This window comes from Trichogramma pretiosum, unplaced genomic scaffold (genome assembly GCF_000599845.2).
Source record: "Trichogramma pretiosum strain Unisexual culture from Peru unplaced genomic scaffold, Tpre_2.0 scaffold63, whole genome shotgun sequence".
Classification (NCBI taxonomy): domain Eukaryota; kingdom Metazoa; phylum Arthropoda; class Insecta; order Hymenoptera; family Trichogrammatidae; genus Trichogramma; species Trichogramma pretiosum.
In genome coordinates this window covers 366,922-389,577 of record NW_019640834.1, presented here as the reverse complement: position 1 = coordinate 389,577, position 22,656 = coordinate 366,922, and the positions used below count along the sequence as shown (strand labels likewise).

The following is a 22,656-nucleotide window of genomic DNA, read 5'->3' as shown; positions in this document are numbered from 1 at the left end:
ATCCTCGCTATAAGTAACTTTCAAATCCTGTTGAGAAATTCGAAGATGCATAATGATTTACTTATTCTATCAAAGCATACAAGAACCATCCCACTTATTTGAGCGACGCATTAAAAAAGATGGTGAGTTGTTGTGACGTTAAACCTAACAAAACTTCATAACGCGCTTATACCCATTACAAGTACAGAGAAGAGTAAACAAAAAGTTCCAATGACAGAATAATTTGCGAAAGGTATATAAGGTGGGATGCTGCTTTTCCCATCTCATCATCGCCATCCCGGACGTATGATCAGACGGCACAACAAACGCAACTTGTCCTTCGAACCGGTAACATCATACGCGCTCACGCGTGTATAGGAAACGCTACCGACAAGCTGCTGTCAGCCGTGATCCACCAACATGAAGTTTCATCAAATAGTTGCCGTGCAGGTGAGTTGTTTATCTAGATACGCAAGTATATATGTAGACGTTACATTGCTTTAATTTAAAATAATAAACTTAATTTCCTGATCAGTTGGATTCTTTATATGGTTGGGCCTCTGGGTGATCTAACTTGATTTTTATACTAAAGTTTTCGGTGGGACTGATTTTTGATGATATGTAGAGATTGTAAATCAATCAGTCATTTAAATAAATTTTTTTATTTTTAAAAAAGTTTCCGTTTATGTTTAGTTACTTGAAAGTTTGAATTTTTCAAACGCGTTCTGGAAGTACGAAATTATTTGTGTTTGACTAGATATTTTGTTCAATGATGCAAAATATGATACAACGTAGATAATATTGGTTGTCATTAACGTAAACCAAAAATATACCAGCCGAATTCATTGAATTAAATAAGCATTTTTCTTCAAGAGAAAATTTTTATTTATGAGACATTTTATAATTTTGTCTCATGAACATAGTTTCAATGATCATTGCTATTATTTTGACGAAGAATCCGAGCAATTAAAGAATGAAAATACGAATTTAAAATGAACGGTCACGATTAATTTCACTATAATATCATGGGCTATATAAAAAAAGAGTTTTAAATTCAAACAATATAATTCAATCAATTATGTTACTCTTAAAAAACACGAAAATTAAAATTCGAAAATAAAAAAAACACATATATGAAACTAACAGTAAAAAATGTTTTGTTTCGGATGCCTAGACCAGACAGAAAAATAATTTTTATACCAAAAAATAATCCCTGGAAAATGTGAACCTGGAAAAGGTAAAAACCTTTGCTACTGGTTGAAAGTTACTGTAATCATTTTTTTCAAAAATTCTTTGAAAACTTCTGGATAAATTCAGACGTATTTTTACATTTACTTTCCAACTTTTTTTAGCATATTTTATAAAAGTTGTTCGTTTTATAAATGAAAATATGGGAAGAATTGATAATGTCTTTTTTAAGGCTATAATTTTTCTAGAAGTGGTTTTCATTATTTTTTGAATTTTTTGAATTTTTCTTTTCTAAAAAAAACGATTTTAGCGACAAAATGCGAAGAACGAAAACTTCGTAGAATCGAGGATAGAAAACGTGTGACTTTTTTTTCAAAGTATTTTTAGAAAAATGAGAATAAACATTTTTGCCAGCGGCACAAATCTCTTTCATTTTCAAGGGTTCAAATTTTATATTGTTTTTTTGTGTATAATTTTGTAGTTCAATATCTTTGAAATGACGGTTTAATATGCATATATCTGCAAAGTAATGCATCTTTTGCGGTGCAATGCACCTCAGTCAAGCACCTTTCACACATGGATCTCTCTATCTGCACGATTAATTATGCATTCATCGAGATCACTTCAGGTGCACTGGCTCTGCAGCTATTATTACGTAGAAACCGCTGCGATGTTTTGGTAGCTTATTGGATTACAAGCGCGCTCGATATTTGTGATGGCTTTAGATAAACGGTAAACCAGCTGTAATTGTGGACCAAATTTATATTAAAAAAGTTGTAATGATTTGAGTTATTTGAATCTTGATTCTTCCTTATCACGATCTTTGTGTAGTCTTTTCATGAAAAAATAAGGGATTTCATATGCTCAACACGGATATGTTTTCCAAATTATCGTACATATGATCCCCGTAACGACTGATTGCTTAAATTCTCTAATTACGATTGTTTTCTTTTAAAAGAATTTAATTTACATTTTACGTTATCAACGATGCTGCAAAATCATAAAATATCCGTATGCTGGGTTGTGATCGGGGACGCAATGATCCCATTAAAAATGCACAAAATGCTTTGATTATGGTCTCTCGATGCGTTTAATTAAGGCGAACCCAAAGTGTATATAAGCGTCCGAAACGTTTATGAAGGCACAATATATTTTATACTTCCTTAAATAAAGCTACGCGAGTAATTGTGTTTCTTTTTGTGCTCGAGAGAAAGTTCAGATAGCTCGCACACATTATACGTGTGTACTGTATACGTATTATACGGTAAATGCGTTTACTTATGCCTATATGAAAGTATATGTGTTGAGATATGTGTATAAAACAAATGGACATTTGCTTTGATTAAACGTGTGACAATAAGAACTTCTTCTGAGCACAAGTGAAAGTATTTTTATGTACTATCTTACTGCGGATGTAAAATAATATTTCAATAATTGGTATGAGTTTAAATATTGATAGCTTAAAGCTTTCGATGATTTCGATTGTTTTTGATAAAATTCATAATTCAGACTATTGAATAATTTTACGTATACTAGGCCATGTGGTCTGAACGTGTAGTTTTTTGTAAAATGTTATAAAAAGACTATAAAATGAGTTGTTAATTTTTATTGAAAAAATATTTCAAGCCTCACTCTGAAATTTAACGGTTCTTTTCATAAATTATAACTTAAACTTTTGGAAAGCGCAGCATTTTGGAGCTTATTTTATTGACGAACTTTCATGATACGGTTTCATTACAATCAAAACGATTATGAAATGTTACTTTTCTTCTAAAACTATATCGATTAATTGAACTTTTACGTTTGATCAAAATTATTTGAATTTTATTACTTCTTGCATCATAGTTTAAATTATAAATTAAATGATGCTGTTATTAATTGAGATTAAAAGATCAATTGTTAAATCGAACCCATGAATCATATTGTTTAAAAACGTAATATTTATTTGAAATAAATATGGGGTAAACTTGATGTTATCAAAATATTAAATTTGAATATTGACACAAAAGTAAAATGTTTGCATTGAAAATTTATAGAAAAAAATTTAATTTAAATGACCACAAAATTATTTTATCGTTGACAATGAGTTATAAAGCAAAATGAGAATAGTACAACGATCTTGAAAGTGGAGTGAAAGTCAGAATTCAATTAAACAGGCAGTCCAATCGACTCTAGATTGCTATATTCTTGAAGATTACAATGTGCATAAAGATCATTGAATTCTCAAGTATGCGGAAGTCACACCATTGCACTTACAAAAAATTGCACATTAAAATCAAAGTCTTTTGCTATAATTTTCATTTTCTTTGAGATTTTAATGCCTAATTTTTAATTGCAATAACGAAGACGTTTTACTTTACAGATTTTGATTGGTATCCTAATTTGCTGTTCAATAGCTGCACCGAATCGTGAATATAAAGAAGATACAACATTAAAAAAGAAAAATTCAGCTGCTGCAATATTTACTGATTTAAATCAAAAAAATGCACCAGATAAAATAGAAACGAATCTTGATTTTCCTCGGTTATCATTTAATATTTTCTCAGATTTTGTTAATGACCATGTTCCTTATACAACTGATGATAAAGTAAAAAGAGCTGTTGTAAATAATCTTGGTTACGGCTCTCAAAGTAACAACTTTTTTCCTCATAAAAAATATTATTTTTTACCTCCTGCGAAGATCAGTACTTCCACGCACTTTTCACCAACAATAACTAAGCTTGCATCTTTATCAGACCATTATCAAATAAATGATGTTGACGAATTACTCAAAGAGGTGGATAAGTTATATGATGTTTCTCAAAAATCAGGATATTTCTCATCAAATGTATCTTCACAAAACTACACACAAATTAAATTTCAATCTATTGAAACTCCCAAATCTAACACAGAGACACTGAGTACTTATAAGAGCCCAATAAGTAGTCAATACTTCTTTTCTATACATCCGATTGCAACAAATTTCAACCTAAAATCAACAGAGTTTTATGAAAAGGATCATAATGAAAACAATCAACAATATTATGCAAGGACTAAGAATGTTGGTTCTAGTTTAAAAAATCAAAGGGACTTGAATATTGAAAAGTATCCAAACACTAAATTTGAAAATGAAATTAGGTCAATTCAAAAGATGATACAGAAGTATAACGACGAAAAGTCAACGAGTATCCAACCAATATCTTATGTCCATTCTTATGCTGAATTTGTTGAATTTCCAAAAGTTAAACCATCTTTAAATAATATTCCTACAAAACAACATAATAAGCAAACAACTTTTTCCGAAGAAGATTTCTATAGCACACAAGAAAAATTATTATCAGTAAAGCCAGTTCAGTTCCCAATAGCTGAAGATAATGATTTTAATAAAAATGCGCGAGTCCAACTAGATATAGTTTCCCCAAAAATATTGATAAATTCCAGTAGAAATAAAATAATCGCATCAGATCTAATTAGAGATTCAAAAGAAAAAAAAATTAATGACAGCAATTTGATTAATATAGTGCGATCTTTTTTGAATCATCGTTATAATACTGATCAGTGGCTTAATTTAAAATCGTCTGCAACTCAATCTGTTCTTGACTATATAGGTAGCAAATCATTCACACAAAAAGAAAAAACATCATCTAAATTAACTCCAGAGTTGAATTATCAAATTTCTGAGGCTGACAATAATCCCCACACATTACTAATCTATAATAAGAATCCCTCATTAATTCCTGAAATTGAACCTATGTATGAAAGAATTACCAATGAAAATGTAAACATGCAACGATAAATTAGATATTGCCGTAATTTTTCTTGTTTATATTTTTTTTAATAAAAATAAATATTAATAACATGTGTGAATTTCTCGTATCCTAAAGAAATCTTCGAATTCCAAATCTCTTTTTTTCATAATACTGCATTACTATATTTAACTATATGATTTTACTTACTCATCAGTATGTTTTTGCTTCATTTTACAAATTTTTTTTAAAATCTTATCTGAAAACTATGAAGATGTATAAATACTTTCAGTTGATCCTTAGTAAACGCTGAATTTATAAAAATTATCTCATGTTCATTCTCCATAAAGTTATTTTACGGTCTGTTGAGCATTAATCTGTAAGCAATAAGAAAGTTGCAATTATGATTATAGGGTTTTTTGTGAACTAACAATATATTAAAAATCTTTCGAAAAGAAAAATGAACTTTAAATTTCATTATTAAATGAAGATCTTAACTCAATCGAAAATGAAAAAAGAACTGCATCGCTTGGTGAATTTGACGAGCAACTTCTAAACGATAGCAACTACAAACTGTACTCCAATTAGTGAGTGAAGGTGATATAAAGATAAGATGTCCATTATAAAATTGTTAATGCATGATAATACATCACGAAACCTATTACACTAAACTTTTACATTTTCTTTTGATAGTTAAAAGAAACCATGAGTTATTGAAGAAGATCTCGCGATTCAAGTCTTTTATATTTTAATATAAAACTTAAAATGAATAAAATAAATATTAATTGATACAATGTAAGATATAAATGATTGTCTCAAATTAGATAAAAGATTAAAATACAATTATTATACTGAGTTTTTATAATATTTTTTATAATACCTTCATTTGTCAACTAGGACTGGATCAGAATTAAAAGAGATTTTTGAAAGAAATTCTTTTCATGTTCTTGTACATCAGTAGACGAAGCTCATGAACATTGAGCATAATGTGTGTGTGTGTGTGTGTGTGTGTGTGTGTGTGTGTGTTTCAGAGCGCATAGAAACGGCAATCTCAAAAGCAATTTCTAGTTCTATGTTTGAACGGACGTGAATATCCTATGTACTTTATTAGTAGTGTACGTATTTGTTATGAATTCAATGGATATGAATAGAATTTATATTCGTTGTTTAAATTTTACAACATTTTTGGACGTTTTCAAATTATTATAATTCATAATTTATGCGAGCTCTTAAAGTCATTGACTTATTCTTACATTCAAGAATTCATTGAACTTGTATAACAAATTGATACTGTGCGAAATTATTGATTAGGTACCTGATTAACGACAAAAATGTATCTTTTTCTCAAAGAGAAATTAGATTATATATGAACATGTTTATACTTATGGCAACAAGAGCAATCAAAATGACTCATTGGTAGAAAAACTTTGAACTGAAGTCCAACAAATCGTCTATTTCCTTCAAGTAATTATTTTCCGTTTTTTCCAATAAATTTTTTCCAAGCAATTTACTTTTTCACTTTTACTCTGAGATTGCTTCGTAGCTTCTAGATAGAGAAACAAGAAAATCATAAAGTAGGTAATACAAATGAGAGCATTGGCTATAGGAAGGTGTATGTTTATCGTTTCTGGGTTGATAATGAGTAAGTAATATTCACATATGTGCTGATACACGACAAATGAAAATGGAAAGTCAAAATTGTCTATTTTCGATACATGCGAATATATGTATGTGTGTGCGTGTATGTGGACATAGGTGCATACACATACGGCGAAGGAAAATCAAACATCAACACTGGCTCCGCCGGTGGTAATCAAGTCTTCAGCGCGTGACATGAAAAGTAGGTGAATCAATGCAGCACCTGCTTCATAAATATATGTGCTGCTCGCGAACGAGCAAGGATCTTTATTTTTTCCCTTTTGTCTTTTCCTTTTTCTCCTTCTCCTACTCCGGAATTCCATACAAGCAGTTTTCATTTCGCTAGAAGCGTGCGTATGTGTGCGCCCGAGTGAGATATCTTATATACGCTATTGCTAATATGAATATACGTATATGTGCGCTTGCATCCTTTAACGGACAATAATTTTGCCACTAACCATTGCACTCGAGCCCGTACTCATAGCATGGCATGCGCCGTGCATCGTGAATGAAAGTATCCTGCATGCACGTATGTATATAGATATACGTACGTACGTGCGTCTATAATAAGCGTACACGCGTATGCACATGTGCATGTATACATGTAGTAGCGAGCTCTTTTCTTCGAGACTAGCAGGATAATATTTAGAACGATATTTTTCACTTGGTTACCAGAGTGTATAAAGAAAATCGTGCATCTACTATGTGGCTCAGTTATCGCGTAGAGCCTCGCCACGGAGCAAGCAAAGACTCCTCCTTGCCGAGCAAAGTGTGTTAGCTGCAGTTTTGTACCGCGACGCAAAGCGAACGAGCACGAGAGCATCCTCGCTTGTACGTATCGAGTGATTTAGTTGTTGCTGCAGTACGATACAGTGTGCCTTCGCCGTTACGCTTCGATTCTCTAAATTCAGCTAGAGTGACCAATGTCTCGTTTTATTGGCCTTCAGAGATAACTCTGAAAATCGGCGCAAAAATAAATCATTACCTGCAACACGAAGAGATTGTGTAATAAGGATGAGGGCCATAATGGGCCTCTATCCGGTGAGTGTGAAGTGATTTTTACAGCTGTAGTTATGTGATCAGTGACAGTTTTGATGCAATTAGCTTGATTTCTTGGTAAAAACAATTTAGAAAAAACGGGCTTTTAAATTGTTTCATATACATTATGTGAATCTAAACGAAAATTTATCTCTCGAGCTGAACTTTTTCAAGTGTGATCGTTACAATCAAATTTAAATTTCGTCTTAAAAAGCTTTAAATTACATTAAAAATTAAATATTTTCTAATTTATGCAGAGTTTTATAACATAATCAAGATAGTTTTATCCGGATATAGTTTTCAATTCCAATACAAAGTTTTTCAAGAATTTCCGTGATAATTTGTAACTGCATTTACTTAAAATGATCATGGGCAGTGAGAAAGTCTATAAAGTTTTGGTCTCATGCACATTCAGTGCTGATTTGTATAATGTGCGTGTTTGCTAACATTTTACTTTTCCAGTCTGCGCATGATTTTTAGGTCATCCTTCAACTTTCAATTGACCTACTATTAAAGAATTTTAAATATACATGATTTTTTTTTAATTGAAAACTGGAACTTTTGTATCATATTTAAAAATTACAAAATAACTATGAAACAAAACTTTGAAAGTAAAATCGCTAAATTGAGCTTTATTTTTTAGGTATTACTTATCATATTACTCTGGCATAATGCGAAAACTGAAGATATCGAAGATTTTTCTATTGAGTCAATATTAGATCAAGTAGCAGTCCCAAGTCAAATAATTAATGAATTCGTTAAAAAGACCGAAAAACAACCAACTATTGAAAAATATTCAAACGATGAGTTCGAAGATTCCACTGTTCATTATGAAAATTCAAATGGTTTCGTACCGTTAATAATATCAAATCAAAACAAACAGACTCAAAATAATAAAGATACGAGTCAGCTGGTGAATAATATTAAAAGAAAACGTAAATTTAATAACGTAGATCAAAATGTTTTTCGTAAAGTTGACCAAAATCATTCCCAGTCAGTGCACGATAAAGATAATCGTCGATCATTTCGCATCGATGAAAATCGCGATGATTTTGAGTTGCTCAAAGTTAGTAATGGAACTCCATCAATAGCGAATTATGATTCATTTTATGATCATTTGAAGGCAACATCTACTAATTCGGACAATCCACAAGCTAAGAAGAAAAATTCTCACAATAAAAATAGAGAAAGAGGTAAAAGAATTCAAAATTTTCACGGAAATTATGAAATAAATAGTGGAAATACTGATCATAATTCTAATAAAAATGATGAAAAAAAAATAACTCAACCAAAAAGAGCTCAAAATTATTATAAAACTGACATCTCAGATAATAATCGTGTGCAAAATGTGTCGATAGTCAAAGCTAATTCAGTTCCATCGACCACAACTGTGGTATCAATTGTAGAAGCTCAAGTGATAAAGAATGATAAAACTGACGTTATCAATGCATACAAACCAGCAAGCCCGGTTCAGCCTAATATTTATAAAAATGAATTTAAAGCTAATGAGCAAAAAGTAGCGCCCGTTTCTTTAAAATTGAAAAATAGTCCCAAGCATGCAGTCGTTACGGAGCAGTCATTCGACGCAAAAGGAAATAGTAGACATTATGAATCTGCTGACTCCGGTGATTTTTCTAATGAAAATACAGATTACGTGGATGTTACTGATAAACCTCGTCGCACTCATAAATTAAATAGAAAACGCCCGCAAAATTTTGAATCAACTAAAAAATTGCCCAAGGAGCATAGGCAAACTTACGAAGATTCTTACGATGATCAAGATAGAAGAAGGCCTTCGACGAAAACAAAATCAAGGTATCGTCAAAAACCCAAGCAAATAGTGAATGAGGAGTATGATAATTACGATAATTACGATGAAAATTCAAGCCGTTACTCAAATGCTAATAAATTTAATGAAGGTAATGGATGGAGTCAAATTACTCCCAATGTTGAAGTTTCGCAATCTAACGGATTTCAGCTGAACCAAATCGAAAAACCCAAACTCCATATCATTCCAATAAATATAATGACAAATTTTGATCATGCTACTGCTCTCGACAATAGCCAAGGCTTTGATATAAGTAACGCCATGATAACGGGCTATTCTGGAGAAAAATCGTCTGGAAGTACATCAAATCCGGTATACAGTTCTTCGTCATATGACGACGATGAGTTCGTAGCATCTTCAACGACGTCTAGACCGCAAATTAGTATGTCAACGTCGGTGCCTGATATTATTGTTGGACATAGCTCCGCTCATAATCCCGTTCGAGCGGTATTTTTCCCAAGTGACATGCAGAAGAACTTGCAAAATCAAGGAGGCGTTCAAAGTACAGTATCACCGGTTATTCTCGCAGTAACACCACAAACTAATTTTGAGGTATCATCTACTCTGTCTCCAAATATTCATCATATGCTGAACCAGGCCCAGTCATCCTACTTGAACAGTAGACCTCATTCAAATAAAAAACCGCACAAATATAAAGCTTCCGGTGAAAAACCGTATTCTAGCTATTTTCCGTATCCACACCCGACGAGCAGATCAAGCACCCCTTATAAAAAAAGATACAATAATGGCAATGATGCTGAATACATAGCTTCAGCAAGTCTAGCCGTAAGTCAAGGAAAGTATAGACAATCGCATAAGAATACTCGTAATTATAGAACAAAAAATAAAAATTTGAATGATCAAAATATAAAGTCATCGAGCAATCAAGGATCAATGGGATCAAGTTTCAATAGTCCTATTACCCAATCTACTGTAGTTCCAGCAATTTTACATACGGGTATAGGTTTTATTAATAATCAACCGATAGTGCCTAGCACATTATTATTCACAAATCCGCAACAAAATGCCCAAATGTTACAAGCAACAAAGGAAGCTTTGGAAAAGTCCATTCAACAATTGCAATTAAATCTCCAAAATAACCAGTACCAAATAAATAGTTTGAGCAATGCAGATAGCATCGGTGGAGCAAGTAATAATATTAATTCAGTAAACAGCTTGATCAATCCAGTACAAAAAGCTCAATTGCCAATTTTAGGTGCGAAAAATGTTGAAATAATAAATCCAAATCTGCATTCCAATACTTTTGCGATTCAGCAAATACCAACTGCATTGGTAACAACGCCCATCCCAATATTTACTACCACGGGCTTCATCTCAACAAAGCAACCTACGTCTCAAGATAGCGGGGTAAGCATACAAAATGTAATAAACTCATTAACAGAGTATGGTTCAAAAAATCCAAGAAAAAATAATACAAAACTCAATTTTAATTCTCTGATTAATCTTCAGGGCCCAGATAGACAGCAATACAATCCTATTCAATTCATTCCAAATTACGACCTTGTGAAGACTCAATCGATTTTGAATAATAATGTGCCACAAGATTCGCTTACTCAACAAAACCTGAATTTGGTATCCATAGTGCCTGGAGGTAACTTTTATAAACAATCTCCAGGAACTCAAGTTAATTTATCAAATAAGCCAAAGTTGAGCTCAGATCTGGAAAAATATGCCGAAGAAATGTTTAAGGAGTCTTTAAGAACTATTTATAATTCGCACAAGTGGAACAACGATATACGAACATCTATACCTAATACAAGTTCAGTTGACAATTTGGAATTAGCAAGATTAAGGAATGAGTTGCTACGAATTCAAAATAAATTGAAGAATTCCAAAGGAAATAAAGAAGAGTTAGAGGCCCATCATTCAGAGCATAAAATAAAAACATCTAAACCTGGTAAGCATTCGAAGCGACCAGATCTGTCAAATAATGGATCGCATAAAAAGCCCATTGGAATAGCTTCTAGTCCAAATCACCAATCGCATCATAACAAGCAGAAATCTGAAATTAATGACTATTTAACTCCTCCAAAAGTCAATTCATTTGTGTCTCACAGTCAATTCCAGAATACTAAGCCATCTAAAAAGAGGCCTAATAATGGAGTGAGGCCGCATTCAAATCACGATAGCAACAGACTTCGACCAAGGCAAGGAATTGTCATGAGTAAACCAAAAGGATCCGATTCTCAAGCGAGCTCATTGGTGCACTTCAGATATCCCATTCGAGTTCCTGAAAAAAATTATTTTAGTCATTCTGATCATTTTTATCCTCAAGTCAACAACTATCCTTCCTTCACAACACACTCACCTTCACCAAAAAATAATAACAATTTTAAAGCTTCAGTAGAATTAAAATCGGCAGAAGGTGATTATTATGATATGAATAATCAAAGAATGCACAATTTGATGGGTCTGCTAATGAAAAATAAAGCTTTACCAGCTGGCATTCAACAATTTAGTAGTAATAATAATAATAATAATAATAATAATAATAATAATAATGTTGGAGGATTTACAACAGGGCAAATTCAAAATGATGGACATAATCAATTTCAATTTTATCCCTACGTAGATATGAGAGGTTTCAAGAAGAAAGTAGATACGCAACAGCAACCAATTTTATTAAATGGAAATTTAAAAAATAATCGTACCAACGTTTGAAATGTAAAACTATTTAATTGAAGCAATAATTATTTTCAGTCACTAGTTTTTAAACTGAAAATATTGATGATGAATAATGACCAAATAATTTTGATATTACCCTACAATATGAGTGTACTCTTTTTAAATGAATGTTGTTGTATTTAATTATTTTTAATTACTTTTAAGATTAAGTAGCTTAATTGTTGATTATTGATGTTGTATTTTATGGATATGTAAAAAAAATTTTTATTTTTTAAGATATATTTAATACATATTATATTTACGTTTATCTCACTGTAAAGTCTGTACTTGACACATATTGCAAATATGAATAGCTTAAAGCATATTTTATATTATAAAAATATAAAAATAAACATAAACCTTAATTTAGTTGAGTCAGGAGGTGTATCTTAATTTCATCAAAAATGTTCCTCAATACTTGGATAAGTAAAAGTTAAAGATGGTAAGAAAACATTGTATTACCCCTTTATCTCGTTTTGACCCTAGAAATATATCAAATCGTTGCGTGAATGCTTAAACTTTATAATATGGCATTGATTTCATACCAAGTTGTTTTGACGTCAAGTTAATAGAAAAATGTTCGGAGTACAAATATTTTTTATCCTTTATTGAGTTTTTCTAGGAAATTTCAACAATGGGTAACAATTAATTATTCTTTGTTCGATAATTTGAAATATTTTATATATTCAGACTTAAAAAAAACAAAATTGAGTAATTAAAAACTTAAATAATCAACTATCATTTTCAGTCATTTTTTAAAATTCACAATTATTTCGTTAACAATATTAAAATATTTTGAGCATATAACTAAGACATTGTAATTGAAATATTGCAGTACTTTCATACTCACCAATAATGAGAAAGAAATAATCGTACTTTTCGTAAGCTCATTCACTATGACTGTATAGCTGCAGATATCAAGAGAATTGGCTACTCTTTAGTAGTTTTTGTTGCCTTTAGAAAAGAGGGAACCATTCTATGGTTTTGCATCACTTAACACAAGAATATAAAAGAAACAAATTCACCTGCTTGGCGACAGTTCAGCTAGAAATCTGGCCTTTGCCAGATGCAAGTCAGATGGACAACATGTTGGTACTGTATATTTCTTTAAAAGTTATTATAAAACTGATACAATCAGTGCATGTACTAGTGGAAAGTGAATCAGTGAAAATTAATATTAAATTATTAAATCATGAGTGCAGTTTGAGAAAATCCTTTTAAATTTATTAATTTGACTTGATTAGAATCGTGGTTATAAAAATGATATATATTTTTTTTAAATTGTGAAAGTTCATCGTTTTTATCACTTCAATTTACAAAATGAATATCATTACTAGAATGAATATATTTTTTACAAATCTTTGTTTTATCATGATCAAAGTTCAGATTAATTGCGTATTAAATAATAACCGTAATTTTGATAGATCTAAATTGAAGTTCCCTGGAAAAATTTCATTTTAATAAAATTTGATTTAATCCATTCGCCGAAGCAGATCTGCTGGATCATTCGAGAAAAAAGTTAATGTTGGTAGTTTTTAACAATCGTATCGAAACTTTATGAAATAAAATGTAAAATTGACTGTTTTTATAATGCTAATGTTTATTTTAAGGCAACAAGTCCTTCTAAGGGGGGAAAAGATGGTTATATTAAAAAAATTGTGAAAATATGATTTTTTTCTTGAGTGTCCCACATCAGCATCGGCGTTAATGAGTTCAATTATGTTTTGAGTTTTATTTATTATATAATATTCAAATGTGAAAAACATTAGTTTTTTTTAATCTCTTATCTTACAGTAATTTAATGACTTAGTGATTAATTTCGAGGATATTTTATTTACCCGAATGTTCGATTTGCAAATTTATTTTTTTTAGTATCATCATCCGAATCACACTTGTAGATTCTAATATTTTCTGTAACTGCCTAAACATTTTTATAAATTATTTTTGGAAAGTTACTTTGAAAATCTCTAATTTTTTACTCCCTTAATTTTTCAGATATTTTGGATTACCTTTTTCTGTGCTGGTAATCTAGGTCAGTCCGCCGTCTTTAGCGAAAATGTGTGGCCGCAAAACGATCAAATGTTTAATGCTCACATAAAAACATTTTCAAGTAATGGTGCTCGAGGAAATCTCGCAAATTTAAAACATAGCAGAGATATAGCAGATACGAATTTTGGAATTTCAAAATTTCATTTTAATATTAACGAACGCTACGGAGATACTAGTAATGGCCTAAATTTTCAAGACCATAAGAATATTTTCGATTCTGCAAGCTCTACCATTGAAAATCAAGCTATAAATCCAAATTATGATAGCTTTGTAGGGCAGCAAAATTACTTTGTCTCTCAATCTGATGCTGCACAAAATCGTAATAACTTTAGAGCTGCAGTAAAACCCTTATTCAATCCTTATTCCAAAACATCACGTAGTTCACCGTCAGTACCAGTGCATAAACCATTACAATATTATACTCATCAAACTTTACCTTCTAATAACCAACAAAATATTGCAAAACCATCGTATCGAAATTTACCGTATGCAAATTATTATGCCTCAAATTTAGATAACGTGAGAACTAACCCTAAATTTCATGGGTCGTTAAACAACTATAATAAACATTTTCGAAATTTAGATCACAACTCATATGATAATATACACATAACAACCAATTCTCCATTGGAATTGCCAAAAACTAAAGTGGCACCTGCAGTAACCAACTTATTGGGAACTGAAAATTTTCAGAACAATATGCAGTCCCTTGAAGTAAACCCATCAATTTTGAGTGCTGAATCAGGTCTTCAATACAGAACTGAACCTGGATTTAATAAAGCTCATGACTTTAGATATCATAAGCCAAATAATAATAATCAAAAAGTAAAATTTTCTTCGTATAATGATCCTCCGTACACAAATCCTATAAACGTCCTACCTCTGCAAACAAATAATGCTCCCCAGTTGCCAAAGTATAAAGGAGCTGTCGTTCAACCTTATGCAAATCGAGCATTTGCAAAGTTTCCAAATGACTATGAAGAATTCAAATCGCAGCCTCTGCTTCATTTCAATAATAAAGGGAATAATAGCCCTATTCCATTTAATGATCCACCAAAAAAAAATAAGTATAAAACAGGGAAGATAAAACCAGGTATAGAAATTGTTACACACTCGAGCCCTACTTCAACAATCAAAGAAGAAGATGATGAAAATTCTTATGAAGAAAGTAATAATGGTAAGATTTGAGTGCTGTTAAATTTAGAAATATAATATATAATGCATAAATTTAGATTATTTTATCTGCAATAAATAATGTTTACTTAATAATTTTTTGTCGTAGAAAATAAAAATATTGATAGCTATCTACCTAGAGATGAAGATGATACTGTAGATGAACCTGAAAAATATTTTGGTGAACCAGGGTTTGAAAGTAATTTTGAGCCATCTAAAACACATATTTTTAAACATTATGAAGAAGACTTTCAAAATAATAACAAGCCTCTAAGTGAAGCCTATCATGAGGACAATACCAAAGATGACAATTATCAAGTCAATTTAGCAGCTAAATATCGTTACAATATTTCAGAAAATGAAAATGATTATGATAATGAAGATGTAAATAAAAAATCTAAAAAGATAACTACAATCAAGCCAGAATCACAAGATGACTTTTCTGGTCCGTACAGTGAAGAGGAAGAAGATAACACGGAGGAAAGGAAAAAAGAAGAAAATAATTCCAATTCCAGTCTTGAAACAATTTCTCACGAAACTGAAAATAGTTCTAAATTCCCTGTGAAAACATATGCTGATAGTTTTTATAAAAATTATAAAGCAAAGACTAAACAAAATCAAGCTTTAAAAATTCCCAAATCCGGTGAAAGCAGATCATACAGTAGTTTCCACCGAGTAAATTCATCACCTAAAACTACAAGAAAAAATAGTAGGCCCAATAACCGAGAAAAATTAAGTGTTGCAACATCATCGTTTTCGTTAGAGTCACCATTCCAGTCAGCCGATTTTGATTTTCCGATTTTAAAAGACAATTCTTTCAATTCTCACAAAAACACATCGTACTCGCGTAAAACAAAATGGAATAATGAAGGTAACAAACGCCACAAAAATTCAAGACATACATCTGAAGATGTAGCCCGTGAAAAATCTGCTGAAAAATCAGTTTTAGAAAATCTTGAAACGTTCGATTATTGATACTTGAAGTTAAGAATGCTTTAATCTTCTTTTATGCATTACAATAATTTATATATATTTTTTTAATCACTTAAAGTAACTCAAGCTAAATGATTCACTTCACTTAATTTTTACTCAAAATATTACTGAATAATTGTAATATATTCATGAGACCGTAGTAGAAAGATATTAATTATTAAAAGTAACAATTTAAAATTAAATTATGAATGAGACGAGAAAAATAGTTCGAAGTATAGATTTGTCTTTGACAGGATTTCTTTTTTCCATGATAGTAAGTACTCACTAACAATAAGAACTTACGTAGAAACTGCATCTAATGATATTTTAAATTTTTATTGAAATCGTTAAAGACAGAACTGGAAAACAAATAAGTTTCAGTAAAAATATAAAATCTTGACCATCTGTAAAAAATTAGATCGCATTAACGTTAAAATATTTTGTAAATATGTAGTAGCTCATTTAATAGAGAGTAATCAAGTAATTTTATCTCCTAAACATGTATTAGGGTAAGAAAACATCATTTTTATAAATTGTATTTTGTAATTACATTATTTGTATAAAAAATAAAAACGTATCAACGTGCATTGGTAAGATTACTAAAAAATGAATATCGGGTAAAAGGATTTTTGACTCGCCAATAATCGACTGTAATGATAACAAAATATTACACCATACTTTTCTTATATGTTACATTACTACTTCCGTGATATTAATTTTGTTACGGCAGATAGAGTAGAAATAACGGAGTTGATCTGTAATAATAAGTTGCGTGAACATTTGATAGTTTTCTTTTATGAAGTAATCTAACGAAATCTCAAAGTTAAAAATCTTTATTACTTCAAACGAAGGGCTTGGCAATTATGTACACAGATATCCCTCCTTTTCATTCTTTAAAATAAATATATAAAATACAGTTATCGTATAGAGTCAGTTCAATAGATCGTGAAAAGTCTTAGTAACTATGAAGCTCTTTCTGCTTGTAAGTGTAAATACTTTGAACCATATAACAAAAAATATTTCCACTCTGCTGCGCATATTCAAAACCACGAAATTACATTCCTTGAATAAATACGATAAAAACAAATTTCTAAATATAATATTTGTATATAAAACCACTTTCACTATTATTAAAATGTATATTTTTCATCAATTCCTACATAAAAATCATCGTGCGTTAAGATTATTTCTGCGGTAACCGCCTTAACGGTTGACGGAGCAAAAGAAAAGAGAGGTATCGCAGTTTACGGACAATACGGCCTGAATCCATATCCTGTGAATAACTTGCCAGAGCTCGGCAGCACTCAGTTTTGGAATCAGGGACTATTGGCTTCTTCTACGTGGGATTCTTCATTTTCCACGCTTTTAGGTCAAGCACCAATTCCAGCTCACAATTTGGCACATCAGGTAAATAATTATATGCTTAATGGTAATAATAATGAGTAATAAATAGGTAATTATTTGAAAAAAATTGCTTTTTAAATTGACGTACAAAAATCCATGGATTATTATATTCTAGGGGCATTATTTCAATGCACCACCGACTAGTGCTTCGCAGGATGTTTGGAATGCTATTCAACAGGCTAAAGAAGCCAATCAATTTGTTCGATTAGCGCAACAAAGAGTCGATGAAGCAAAGCAAGCAGCCATTCTCCAACAAAAAATCACTTTAACTAAAGAATCTGCTGCTCAAGAAGCTTCACGTAGGTATGCTTGTTTCTTTTACATTATCATTCATTCTACTTTGAGAAATGTAAATAAACATCATATTTACATGTAGATTGCAAGAACTAACAGCTCAAGCTGATGCTGATGCCAGGACTTCAGCTAAACAATTAGTGGCGGCACAGCAGAAACTTGCAGCTTTAAAGGATGCGGTCGCCGCAGCTCAAAGACTCGCAGCTGCCCGAGAAAGTGCTGCTGCTGCGGCCATACAACGTAATGCCGCTATTACGGCGGCTGAAATACGAAAACAGGACGTGGACAAGCAAATAACGCTAACTGAACGAGAAGCGCAGGTAAAATTTTTTAACTTTTTTCATTTTGATTACGTTAAATAAAAAATTAGCTTTGAACGAATAAAAAATTTAATTTTTCATTAATCTTAAGCGCATTAAAAAAAAAATACTTATACTATTTACATTTCAGGCAAGAAATGTAGGAGCATCAAAAGAAAATTTACTAATTCCTCTAACAATTTATAATGGTAGGGAACAGAAGACTTTTCCTATTTCAACATCGCACAATCCATGGGGTTAAGTCTTTTTACTAGTGAACCTTTATTAAAGATTTTTCTAATATTTTCTTAAATAATTTTGCTGTTTAATATATAACCTTCATCGAGAATAGTAATGTATACTGCCTTTGTTTGTATTATGACATACTAAGACCACTTTGTGAAATAAATTTTTTTTACTAGTTAATAAAATCGACATTTAACGTGTATTGTAAAACAAATTCTTATTCATTTTAATGTAACTCTACGACTTCATTTTTTATACATATACATTTTTAAACATACTTTTACTTTTATCTTGGAATTTATCACTAGTTATTCACCTGTTTACTTCTTAAAATGCGAAAATTTTATTATGATTCATTATTATTAATAATCATATATAACTAGATTCAATTCACCCCTTAGATTTTTGTATACGTACTCTGTCGCAATAGCTTTATGTGACCAGAAACGAATGTACTTGAAAGATTTATTCTTTTGAGTGTTATATCTTTACTTTGCTATTTTTATGAAACTGATAATTAACAGTGACAAGCTTGTCTTTTGGTTCTTGTCGAACTAGTTCGACGCGTTATGGTCTTCCGGCTTTGTACGTTGCATCTATATCCATCTTAAAACGAACAAATCTCCTTTTGAGAAGGGGTAAAGAGAAAAAGTGGTTACATGCATATCCATTATCTCTGTATAAAACGTATATTGATCCACGACAAGGCTTAGTTTATACTTTATCGTTGATTCGAAATAATAGCGTAGGTTATTGACGGCAAAATTATGTTATCAAGGGTAAGTGAAAAGTTACATTGAAATGTATGAATTAATAATTAGAATAAACGATGCGATCATTGTATCAGATTTTTCAAAACTAGTTTGAGGGCTCAGCTCTTAAGCTTCGTATTAAATAGCTTACACCACAAACTTTTAAGCTAAATTGAGCTTCATTAAATTGATTACAAAAATGATTATTTTGATCTCATCTTCTAAAAAATTGAAATAAATAAATTTTTTAGAACACGATTTTGTTTCTGCTGCTGCAATTTTTTTCTTTCAATTACGTATTGAGCTCGGACTCAGAAAGTTGGAAGTAAGTTTTGAACGGCAATTCATACTTTGAATAGTTTTAAAGGAAAAAGTATGATTACTTATAAAATGAAAAAGTTCTATAGAGTCTTTTGGTAACATTGGTCTTGATCACGATGGCTGGCATGGTCAAAATCATCATCGGGGATGGCATGCACATCATCACTATCATGCTCATGCCATACCTATAGGGACTCATATTCAAATTTCTAGACCTATTGTAATTCCTGTAATCAAAAATATAGGTAAGTTTTCCACACTTTCTTTTCATTAACAAAAAATGACTTGGATTATTTTATATAATTTCATCAAAACATTTTTATTTATCTTCAGGAGTTCCGGTGCACCAACCTGTCGCAATTCCAGTTCAGCATATAACCGCTGTAGGTGTACCTCAACCTTATCCGGTACACATACCCATAGCACAACCAGTGGCAGTTCCAGTGATAAAAACAATTGCAACAATTGTTGAGAAAAAAATACCTGTGCCAATTGAAAAAATAGTCCCGGTGCCAATTGAAAAACACATACCAGTTCCTATCGAAAAACATGTGCCCGAAGTTATTAAAAAACATTATCCTGTACATGTGCCTGTTTACAAACACTCTTTTCACTATCACAAAAGTCTAGGTTGGGATGAACCTTCAGTATGGGATGATCGTCGTTAAAATTTGTGAATGTAACAGATTGAGAAATTGAACAAGGTTCAAACGATTATTGTCAAATATGATAATTTTAATCAAAATAACTGAAAAAATTTGTTTAGCTATAGTATTTAGCATGTTGTACAAATTTAGTTATTTTTTAGCGAATAATAAATGGAGCTAGTTCAACTAATTATTTGTACAATTTTAATGAAATAAAATTTTTTTTAAAAACAACGAGAATCGCTTCTGAAATCTTTACATTAATTCCTTTAAATAACAAAGTAAAGGTTAACTCCCTCTTTTGGAAGGAAAAAAACTCTTTACAACAGTAAAAAACCTAAGAACGAATTCAAAATTGACTTGATTTAAAATTTTCATATTTTTATATTATACATGGGCGTGAGATAATAAAAACATGACTTTCAGACTATCTATGTACACTTAAAGAGTACATTAAAAAATGAGAATCCTAAAAATGGCAACCCCGTCGGTCCATCCCTCATGGATGGACAGGGGATCAAGTTGAATTTTTATTTTCTTATGTTATTCTGCTTTTCTGAGGTAAATATAAAAAATTGTTAAATCATGTTTTGTTTGTAAAATTTTGGTTTTTTCATATAGTCCATGAAAGAAGGTTAAATATTTTAAAACTTTTTCAGGATTAATAACTATTAATATGTCAACTATATTTACAATCAATTTTTATAATAAAGTGGGAAGTAACATTTTTCGTAACTAGATTCATAGTAATATTTTCAAGCCAATTTTCTATCTGCAATTTCAATAGAAGTTTGACCTCAGCAGAGAAGACGAAAGAATGAAATTCTGTACCTTTAAACTTTAAAAATAAAAAAAACTTTCAGTCATTTCATTACCTGTTAGTCTTTAGCGAAAAATCCTCGTATAACATTAAATCGTTTATATAGTGAAAGGGGGCGTAAGTCTAGTAGTGGGATATCACTCAATTACTTTAACAACAGTTTATAACTAGTAACTCTTTGAAAAGTAGATAGGATAGTCAGAAGGTCTATGCAGTTTCACTCACTTTATTTTAAAGCTAGCTCTTTCACGGTCATGGGTACAAATGTAAGTTGTTGACATAGTTCAAGTTACCCTTAAAAACATTTTTCGTTTGAATTCATAAAATATTGCAAAAATTATTTTTTCAAACAGATGTGCTCTTTGGCTTGGTTAATTTTAATAACAACAAACCATATAATCGTGTCGCTGGCTCAAGAACAAACGTTTTTTTCAAGTTTTGACAATCTATTAACAAAAGGACAAACCCATTATTCATTTCAACCAAAAATAGATCGATCCGATCACGAAAGTCAAGCTCAGAATTACGTTTCTCACTACAGCTCGGACAACATTTATACTAGCTTCGATCAATTGAATGATAGCAATAATGATAACGGTAATGTCGGAGATTTTGGCCCAGAGAAAGAGGACCAAGACGACGATGCACAAACGTCAAACCATGATTTGAGCGATCAACAGCAGGTGTCTGACTACCCAAGCTTTGGAGAAACTGACTATAGGACAAGGGGTGTTAGGAATTACCCTGATTTCTACGATCACCAACGAGCGAACTACGTACAAAGCGTTCCGCTAACCGAACACGTCGAAGTGACAAGACCAGCCGCAGTTCCCGTTTACAAGGAGATCGGTAATACAAAGAGCATGTGTACATATTTAGTTCGTATTCACAATCGTAATATCAAATCAATGTAGGGCATGTTCGTATGAAGGAATTGTATAATAGAAAGGGGTATATTTTAATTTGATGTATGTGTACTATGAAATTTATTTGTTTAGCTTAAATTTTACTTTAATGATCATCATTTTTCTTCTTTTAATCAGTTATCATAAATGTCATGTTTTAGGAATTCCAGTAGTTCAACCTTTCAAAATTAGTTTACCTCATCCTGTCGCAGTGGGGATACCACAGCCGTATCCAATTCCAGTACCAGTTCCCCATGCTGTACCGGTACAAGTTGTACGAACTGTACCTGTACCAGTGGAAAGAAAAGTGCCATTTCCAATTGAAAAACATATTCCAGTACCCGTGGATAAGTATGTACCGTATGCAATTGAAAAGCATATACCGGTGCCTGTGTACGAACCTTATCCTATCAAAGTACCATTTTACAAAACTATTTATCACTACAGGAGGGGATGAATAACAATAGACTGTACTAGTGAAATGTATACAATATTATAAAAATGCCCCCATTATTTATTCAAATAAATTTAGTGTAAACGCTAATAAATGTATAATTTTATTTATTATTTGCTGAAATATTTATATCAAAAATAAAAATGAGACGTCTGATATGGAACCAATTTTTTGACTATTCGAATAATCCATCTAGTATATCAGAACAAAGAGGACTTTTAAAACTTATTTTTTGTTCT

General features: G+C 31.2%; 6 protein-coding genes across 6 annotated transcripts; all 6 read left to right on the top strand.

The window, feature by feature from the left end:
- The first annotated feature begins 320 nt into the window (after positions 1–320).
- On the top strand, positions 321–4,952 carry LOC106655914. The gene is made up of 2 exons (XM_014376515.2): positions 321–429; positions 3,530–4,952. Exons 1-2 carry the CDS (start codon positions 400–402, stop codon positions 4,940–4,942), a joined length of 1,443 nt encoding a protein of 480 aa, XP_014232001.1. The 5' UTR covers positions 321–399; the 3' UTR covers positions 4,943–4,952.
- Positions 4,953–7,544: 2,592 nt separating this feature from the next.
- LOC111694627 (putative uncharacterized protein DDB_G0282133) lies at positions 7,545–12,078 on the top strand. The gene is made up of 4 exons (XM_023463466.1): positions 7,545–7,571; positions 8,212–10,764; positions 10,867–11,878; positions 11,939–12,078. The coding sequence occupies exons 1-4, from the start codon at positions 7,545–7,547 to the stop codon at positions 12,076–12,078; spliced, it is 3,732 nt and encodes a 1,243-aa protein (XP_023319234.1).
- An 899-nt stretch (positions 12,079–12,977) lies between these two features.
- LOC106655892 (homeobox protein 12-like) lies at positions 12,978–16,278 on the top strand. Its single transcript, XM_023463465.1, has 6 exons — positions 12,978–12,983; positions 13,042–13,173; positions 14,077–14,191; positions 14,714–15,307; positions 15,413–15,675; positions 15,709–16,278. Exons 1-6 carry the CDS (start codon positions 12,978–12,980, stop codon positions 16,276–16,278), a joined length of 1,680 nt encoding a protein of 559 aa, XP_023319233.1.
- Positions 16,279–17,239: 961 nt separating this feature from the next.
- On the top strand, positions 17,240–18,534 carry LOC106655891. The gene is made up of 5 exons (XM_014376489.1): positions 17,240–17,257; positions 17,458–17,682; positions 17,795–17,982; positions 18,056–18,293; positions 18,424–18,534. Exons 1-5 carry the CDS (start codon positions 17,240–17,242, stop codon positions 18,532–18,534), a joined length of 780 nt encoding a protein of 259 aa, XP_014231975.1.
- Positions 18,535–19,285: 751 nt separating this feature from the next.
- LOC106655890 (non-classical arabinogalactan protein 31-like) lies at positions 19,286–20,259 on the top strand. The gene is made up of 4 exons (XM_014376487.1): positions 19,286–19,297; positions 19,586–19,595; positions 19,678–19,836; positions 19,925–20,259. Exons 1-4 carry the CDS (start codon positions 19,286–19,288, stop codon positions 20,257–20,259), a joined length of 516 nt encoding a protein of 171 aa, XP_014231973.1.
- Positions 20,260–20,713: 454 nt separating this feature from the next.
- Positions 20,714–22,420, top strand: LOC106655889 (MAGE-like protein 2). Its single transcript, XM_014376486.1, has 4 exons — positions 20,714–20,759; positions 21,165–21,202; positions 21,832–21,907; positions 22,125–22,420. Exons 1-4 carry the CDS (start codon positions 20,714–20,716, stop codon positions 22,418–22,420), a joined length of 456 nt encoding a protein of 151 aa, XP_014231972.1.
- The last annotated feature ends 236 nt before the right edge of the window (positions 22,421–22,656 follow it).